Genomic DNA, 8,889 nt, shown 5'->3' on the forward strand with positions numbered 1-8,889 from the left:
CTAGGAATCATTATAACCAAATCTGTTTACCTCTTTCAGAAAGTTGTCTGCTGCAGAGTCCTTCTCCTCAAAGATGGCGACTGGATGAGGTGAAATAGTTGCAAAATGTTTTTGCTTCCGTGTATGATTTAATTACCTTTTAGACTTTAGTTACACATTTACAGTCCTTTCCGCCAAGACAATATAACTATAAAATATACAGATATCAATCCATGGCTCTGCTTCCTAAGTGTGCAGAAATCTAAGCAGATATTCATACTGAGATATAACCGTCCTCCTACATTGTATGCCTGCTCTTATGAAGAAGCTACATAAAGCGGAACTTGGCCCACCAATATAATGAAGTCATTACCATTCCAATACAATCAAGACATACTTATATTTCCAGATTTCTGGACGATCAATAATCATAGAGAGAACATAGCTGACTCAATAATCTTCGCTCTCTGCCTCATTATGACGTGATGAAAGAGCGCTGTGATGACCTCCCCTCAGTGAGCAGGTCCATGACGCCCCACGCTCACACTTTGTCTTGGCTGAGTGACGCTGGAAGACTGAGGACATCTAGTGGCAGAGAACAGGTACTGCAGGGGAAGATAAGTATTGCAGCCTGAGCTTGGCTCTATTTAAATTTTATTTTTTATTTTTACAAAGAAAACAAATTTCACCCGAAGCCCAACTCCAGCTTCAGTTCCCATAATTCTACCCCCACAGGTCCTCATAACGCAGGGCAGACACAGACAATAAATGATGGTACAGGTCTGGCTCAGGAATTCTAATGGTAATGATCCTGTTAACATTTCAAGACTGTCTTCCCTTCATGCGCCTATACACATTGTGTACCTCCATGATGGCAGTTGTTGTCCCTGAACAGGCAGAGATTGATCATCCCTGCCTGTGGGCTGATTCAGGATTTGTGGGCTGGTAGTGGCGGAGCAGCCACGGGCAAATGGCGAAGCTGGAATGTCAGCCATGTGGACAGACTGGATCTGCGGAGTGTTGTGATTGGCCACGCTTGGCCGATGGCAGAAAATAGCTTCTGTGGTAACACTACAGATCTGACGAACATCAGCGTGTGAAGGGGGCTCAGTGACAGGAGGGGAAGAGGCGCCGAGTTAGAAAACATCCAAATGTCACAAGTCCTCCCACGCAGCTCGTTGTAAAGGAATCAACTTGTAAAAATCTTTCTTTTTCTGCGAAATCAATCAGCTTATTGTTAATTATCTTTAATGTCCTTTCCAGGTTGGGTCTGTTACATAGGCAGGGTCGGCTTCCCCTACAGAACCTCAGTGCAGCTTTATCTGTCTGCGGGCTCAGACTGTATGAAAGGAACAGCAGTCAGCAGTCACTTACTGGCGCTGCACTGCTGAATGTGCACTAGGGTTGCTACTTTTTGAAAGCCAAACACTTTAGCACCGCGTGCGTCTATTTTTTCTTGGGAGAACATAGAGGAAAGAGCGAGTAGATGCAGCCATTGGGAGGAAGTAAGGAGGCCGGCTATAGAGGACTACAAATCCCAGCAATACATTATACAGCAATACAAGATAATATGAAGTTGTTGTTCTGGGTTGGTGCCCTGATGTCTCCAGGTGACCTAGTGGCCTGTGCGGGCTCTCAGTTGGGCTGTGCGACTCTCGGGTGTGCTGTAGGACTCTCAGGGCTGTCTGGGCTATGGTGTCCCACCAGGGGTCCACCGGCGGGCAGCACGGTGTCAGGGAGCCGGAGGAGAAGAAGAAGGCACTCACAGATGCGGCTGCCGAGGTCCTTGGCGAGGGCGATCTCGGACAGCTGCATCTGCCTGAAACCCGGATCTTCCTCTGTAACAGGCCCAGGCTGGCCGCAGCTCAGAGGAAGATCTGGTATCAGGCAGATGCGGCTGCCCGAGACCACGCTTGCTAAGGGCCTCGGCAGCCGCATCTGTCAGAAAATGTAAAGTGCAGGTGTCGGCGCTGAGTGTCTTGTGTCCGGGTGCCCGCTGGCTGGACACTTGGACACAAGACTCCAAAACCGGACTGTCCGCGTGAAAACCGGACGGGTGGCAATCCTAATGTGCACATGTGCAAACCAATCAAATTCCTCTGCATTTTGGGGGGCTATGGCTTTATTTAATTGACATGCTTGCTTCCATATTGTTATATATATATATATATCAGTTCAGTCCGTGTAATCTTGTGCATTTATGGAGCTGCACTAAAAAAAACAGCAGCTGTATGGGCTCATTACACACGGACAGGGGCGTCCCGAGGCTGGGTGACACCCGGAGCTGTAACCGAGTGTCACCCCGCCGAGACATCACCGCGCATGCGCGTGACGTCATCGCGCACGTGCGTCAGTATGCTGATACCTGCCGGCGTCCATCACCAAGAGAGAGGAGGGGACAGTCAGCCGGCGGGAAAGGGTATGCCGCCGGGTCACCTCCTCTCTCCTGATACTGTCGGGCGTTCGGTCCATGACCGAGCGCCTGACTTTTCAGAGGGGGGTTGACACCAAAATGACTGTGAGTCATTTTGGTGTCACCCCTCCAATGGTGGCACCTGGGTGCGGGCCGCACCCCCCTTGTGACGCCACTGCACACGGAGCCTCTGCTTCCTCTGCTTCCCGCTTAGTAGAGCTGAACAATGCATGTGCCCTGCTGGCCTCTTATCTCACTGCCAGCCTACCAGACAGGTCCTGTCTGATTGAAAATACTAGACTGTCCTCAGTCTTGGAGTGGCTGTGAACAAGAATAGTCCTAGGGTCTGGAGGGGAGTAACTCAGGGTGACACCATGATGGAGAAGGATCTGGGTGTCCTGATGGCTTTCACTCCATTGAACTCCAGGCTGATATAAAAGACACAAATGAATGCAGCTCTGCACTCTTTAATACATAATTTTCCCTTTAACACAAGCAGCATATTTAAGTAGCTGAATTTGACTTATCTGCCTCTTGCATTACATTGACAGCCACATCCTGAGTAGAAAATCCTGTCCCTTGCCAGCATGCTGCATAGAAGTGTGGAAGCAGTGGTCTCTCTGCGGCTAGGTTCACACCTGCACTACATTGCATGACACCCGGGCCACGCATTCCGGGGCCACGCGATCGCCGCACGATAGTCAGGGTCGGATTTACTCTGTCTGCTGCCCCAAGGCCAGGTTCCTAACTGAATGTAGAAAACAACCACCCGCCCAGCGCCCAGAACTGCATGTCCCAGGCATCGGGAGATGGAAATCCTCACCCCTGCTGCCCCTCTACTCCCTGTTGCCCCAAGGCCCGACCTTGTTTGGCCTTGTGCACGCTTGCCGCGTGGCCCCATTGATTTCAATGGGGTGACATCTCGCGGCAATCGCTAAAAAAAAGTTACAAGTACCTTTTTTTTTTGCGACACACGACTCGCGGCTTTTTTTTCGTGTTCACTTGCACGGGCCTAATCGCGGCGGGAAACCGCGCGATCCACCCGGCGCAACCGGGGTGCCATTAGAGCATAATGGCACCCACCACGCGATCGGTTCACACTTTGGCGACTCCCGACCGCGCAGCAATCGTGCACAAAACCACACGGATTGCTGCGTGGTCAGGAGTCGCCGAGGTGTGAACCTAGCCTGCAGAGGTCCGACACACCCCCTGATTATTCAAACATAGCGCTCTTCAGCCAGCACGGCGTGAGAGCTTTGCTGAATGCAGAACTATAGCTGTGACTTGTACGGAGTCGCGTGGAGGGACCGCTGCTTCCACACAGAGAGCAAGGATCCATCTCTACAGCATGCTGGCAGGGGGTCAGGCTATTCTACTCAGGCTGTGGCTGCTTTGCACAGCTTCTGTTCTGATGCAGCCGGAATGTATTCAGATGGCTTAAACTTCAGGCTCTGTGGCACGTTAGGATTCTGTTACACGTATGGAACGCGGCCATGATGAGAGAGAATGCTGACACGGCAGAGATGAACTTTTCTTCTAAAATAGCCCTGTGACGCCCGCACGCTGCTACACAACTAGCCAACGGCAGTGAGTGCCGGAGGAGAGATACAAATGTCAGGAACTGGTTGTTGGTTTAGAAAATATGTTTTTTTTCCTCAGGCATTCGGCTGGATAATGTCGATTTGTACAAAATGTTTTTTTTATATAGTTCTCCGTACAAAGCTGCTTCCCTCAAGCTGAAACTGAATCTGCTTATATTTTACCTTCCCCTGGTTCCTCTTCCCTCCTCTGTCTTCATTATATAACTTATGTTATTCCTGGTAATGTTGTCACTAATATAAACATCACAGCGCCCTGCCTCAGTACTCCTCTAAAGAGTCCTCAGCCCTGATGCAAGCAGTGGTCTGGCGTGTGGGAGGGGTTACGCAAATATCAAAATGCCTTGATGTCAGTCTGGAGGAGTGGATGTTTCTAGGCTGTATTTCCATACAGAACACCCACATCAGGTGCTGATCCTCCATGACTGAAAGATATTAAATCTAATGAATGAAAGGGGCGGGGACAGTCAGGCTAGGGAGGAAAGAGCTAGATGATGCTGATAACTCCAGCCAGTTGACTTTTATTGCTGATCTCCACGTGCGCGTTTTACCTGCTGAAGGATATGAAAGTCTGCTTGGCCAGTATTGTAATCCAGGCAACCTCCTGCAGTCTTGAAGCCTGTGAGCTCACTTGACTACATCTCCTATCATGCTTCTAGGAGTCATGGCTGTGGCCGTCAGAGGCTTGCATTGCCTCATGGGACATGTAGTTTCACAACAGCTGGAGGACCGAGGTTGAGGCAGTGGTGGCATTTTTGTATCGGGATCACTAGAAAGAAGAAGTGGAGAGGGAATGGAAGATGAAAAGATAGAAGAGGGGAAACCAAGACAAAGAGCGGTGACCTTGAGGGGGGTTGCGGAGAGCAAAGGGGTGCCTAATAATATAGATAGAGAGGCATACACTGGGATTATCTAGTGGCCATCCACATACACTGGGCATATCTAGTGGCCATCCACATACACTGGGCATATCTAGTGGCCATCCACATACACTGGGCATATCTAGTGGCCATCCACATACACTGGGCATATCTAGTGGCCATCCACATACACTGGGCATATCTAGTGGCCATCCACATACACTGGGCATATCTAGTGGCCATCCACATACACTGGGCATATCTAGTGGCCATCCACATACACTGGGCATATCTAGTGGCCATCCACATACACTGGGCATATCTAGTGGCCATCCACATACACTGGGCATATCTAGTGGCCATCCACATACACTGGGCATATCTAGTGGCCATCCACATACACTGGGCATATCTAGTGGCCATCCACATACACTGGGCATATCTAGTGGCCATCCACATACACTGGGCATATCTAGTGGCCATCCACATACACTGGGCATATCTAGTGGCCATCCACATACACTGGGCATATCTAGTGGCCATCCACATACACTGGGCATATCTAGTGGCCATCCACATACACTGGGCATATCTAGTGGCCATCCACATACACTGGGCATATCTAGTGGCCATCCACATACACTGGGCATATCTAGTGGCCATCCACATACACTGGGCATATCTAGTGGCCATCCACATACACTGGGCATATCTAGTGGCCATCCACATACACTGGGCATATCTAGTGGCCATCCACATACACTGGGCATATCTAGTGGCCATCCACATACACTGGGCATATCTAGTGGCCATCCACATACACTGGGCATATCTAGTGGCCATCCACATACACTGGGCATATCTAGTGGCCATCCACATACACTGGGCATATCTAGTGGCCATCCACATACACTGGGCATATCTAGTGGCCATCCACATACACTGGGATTATCTAGTGGCCATCCACATACACTGGGCTGAAGGGTTATAAATCAGCTTCCAGCAAGAAGGGGACCATGAAATATAACTTCTTATAAAAACACAACAATGTTTTTCCTGCCACACTTGGGTAGTAGCGGTGGGATATGCAGTCAGATGCACGCTCATACGAATGTGTGATGGTGCCACCAGAGACTTGACGAATGTCGGCAGAAATTCCATATGAGTTGAACATTCGATTTGGGAACTGAATGGAATTTCTCGAGCGTAAAACCCCATTCATGTTCGAAAAAAAATCCTCCGTCCTGCTCCTTCCATTTCTTTCCATCAATCAAGAACGATCGTCAATTTGGCTCCATCAATGATTGGAAGATGGAACGAACGTTTGGAAATGACCGCTTTGAGTGAAATTGTAACCGGGTATTCCAGGCTGTAAGCTAGGTATAGACTAGTAAGCTGGGTATAGACTAGTAAGCTGGGTATAGACTAGTAAGCCGGGTATAGACTAGTAAGCCGGGTATAGACTAGTAAGCTGGGTATAGACTAGTAAACTGGTTATAGACTAGTAAGCTGGGTATAGACTAGTAAGCCGGGTATAGGCTAGTAAGCTGGGTATAGACTAGTAAGCCGGGTATAGACTAGTAAGCCGGGTATAGACTAGTAAGCTGGATATATAGACTAGTAAGCTGGGTATAGACTAGTAAACTGAGTATAGACTAGTAGGCTGGATATATAGACTAGTAAGCTGGGTATATAGACTAGTAAGCTGGGTATAGACTAGTAAACTGGGTATAGACTAGTAAGCCGGGTCAGGAGCAGTAAGCCGGGTATATAGACTAGTAAGCCGGGTATATAGACTAGTAAGCTGGGTATATAGACTAGTAAACTGGGTATAGACTAGTAAACTGGGTATATAGACTAGTAAGCTGGGTATATAGACTAGTAAGCAGGGTATATAGACTAGTAAGCAGGGTATAGACTAGTAAGCTGGGTATATAGACTAGTAAACTGGGTATAGACTAGTAAGCTGGGTATATAGAGTAGTAAGCCGGGTATATAGACTAGTAAACCGGGTATATAGACTAGTAAGCAGGGTATATAGACTAGTAAGCAGGGTATATAGACTAGTAAGCTGGGTATATAGACTAGTAATGCAGGTATATAGACTAGTAAGTCGGGTATATAGACTAGTAAGTCGGGTATATAGACTAGTAAGCCGGGTATATAGACTAGTAAGCCGGGTATATAGACTAGTAAACTGGGTATATAGACTAGTAAACGTTATTTTCTTGTTCAGCCAGTAGGATGATCAGGAAAAATCTAACGGGTCCCCATCCATGCTGCACAGCTATTGGCAGTTGGCCTCACCAGCCATCAAAATACCGGACAGCGCCGGCGTCTGATTGGATATAGAAGCTGTTCGACTAACATTTTTTTTCCCGACTGCAGAATGTCTGTTTGCATCTGGCAGACAGGGCCACCCACTAAGCATAGATAGAGGAATCTACCTGCCGGCTACTGTATTCACCCGCAGCCAGGGCCGCCATCAGGGGGGATACGGCTAATACTCATGTAAGGGGCCCAGGCAACCTGGGGGGCCCGCCCTGGACCCTTACATGAGTATCGGCCGACGGTGAAGAGCGAGGAGACTAAGCCCTGAGTCCAGCGCGTCGCTAAGCTCTGCGTCCAGCGCGTCGCTAAGCCCTGCGTCCAGCGCGTCGCTAAGCCCTTCCGTCCAGCGCGTCGCTAAGCCGGCCGTCCAGCACGTCGCTAAGCCCAGCGCCCAGCGGGTCACTAAGCCCTGCGCTCAGCGGGTCACTAAGCCCTGAGTCCAGCGCGTCGCTAAGCTCTGCGTCCAGCGCGTCGCTAAGCCCTGCGTCCAGCGCGTCGCTAAGCCCTGCGTCCAGCGCGTCGCTAAGCCCTGCGTCCAGCGCGTCGCTAAGCCCTGCGTCCAGCGCGTCGCTAAGCCCTGCGTCCAGCGCGTCGCTAAGCCCTGCGTCCAGCGGGTCACTAAGCCCTGCGCTCAGCGGGTCACTAAGCCCTGAGTCCAGCGCGTCACTAAGCCCTAAATCCATTGCGTCACTAAGCCCTGCATCCAGCGGGTCACCAAGCCCTGCGTCCAGCGGGTCACTAAGCCCTGCATCTAGTACGTCGCTAAGACCTGCGCCCAGCGGGTCACCAAGCCCTGAGTCCAGCGGGTCGCTAAGCCCTGCGTCCAGCGGGTCGCTAAGTTCGGAGTCCAGTGCGTCGCTAAGGCCTGAGTCCATCGAGTCGCTAAGTCCTGCGTCCAGCGGGTCACTAAGCCCTGCGTCCAGCGGGTCGCTAATCCCAGAGTCCATCAGGTCGCTAAGCCCTGAGCCAAATTCATATACTTTTCTGCATTGGTGTATAAATGTATTGCTGGGATTTGTAGTCCCCCTACTGCCGGTGCCATTGTGCATTAGAGTGTAAGCTCCTCTGTACAGAGACTGATGTGACTGGCTCAGTGTTCTCTGTACAGCACTGCGGTATATGTCAGAGCTATATACATGTATAATAATAGAGTGTGACTGGCTCAGTGTGGTGGCGGTGCGGTGGGGGGGGGCCCGGCCTAAAGCCGTGTAAGGGGCCCCTAAAATTTCTGATGGCTGCCCTGCCCGCAGCTGCCCGAGTCCCCAAAAACTGATTGCGTCTCATTGGCTGCAGCCATTGTTCAGCCAATAATCTTTCACCTGGCTCTGTCCTTTTTTAAATCGACTTTGGTTGCCTCAGGTGGCTTCAGGAATTGTCTGAAATGTAAGCCGCATATGGCCAGCTATAGTCTCTGAGGAGGCTGTGAAAGAGTTAAAAGGTATAGGGGTGGCTGGGTGGGTAGGACACACCTCTGGCTCAATCAGCCACAAGCAGCCTTCTAGCAAACTGGATAGTGAGCGCAGGGAGAGCGGAGAGGACGAGAAGCTCACCTGACTCTGGAGGAAAGGTAAGCCAGGCTTGGCATCCTTGCCTACGCTGAGCTCCCGAGTTTCGGAGACAGCGGGAGCAGATTTTTTAACTTTACAAAGTGCATATCAGAACATTGTACCATTTTAATGGCAACTTTGCTGGGGTGTGTTTTTTTTTT

The 8,889-nt window shown here is 50.1% G+C and overlaps 1 protein-coding gene across 1 annotated transcript in view; it reads left to right on the plus strand.

Annotated features, from left to right (window-relative positions):
• The first annotated feature begins 464 nt into the window (after positions 1-464).
• LOC108795016 (toll-like receptor 2) overlaps positions 465-8,889 on the plus strand; it is a 17,964-nt gene continuing 9,539 nt past the window's right edge. Inside the window, exons 1-2 of the mRNA XM_018566183.1 lie at positions 465-581; positions 858-1,044. Coding sequence (XP_018421685.1) covers positions 465-581; positions 858-1,044 — 304 coding nt within the window. The remainder of the gene's footprint in view (positions 582-857; positions 1,045-8,889) is intronic.

The sequence above is a fragment of the Nanorana parkeri genome, unplaced genomic scaffold, assembly GCF_000935625.1.
Source record: "Nanorana parkeri isolate BGI_ZX_2015 unplaced genomic scaffold, ASM93562v1 scaffold923, whole genome shotgun sequence".
Taxonomy (NCBI): domain Eukaryota; kingdom Metazoa; phylum Chordata; class Amphibia; order Anura; family Dicroglossidae; genus Nanorana; species Nanorana parkeri.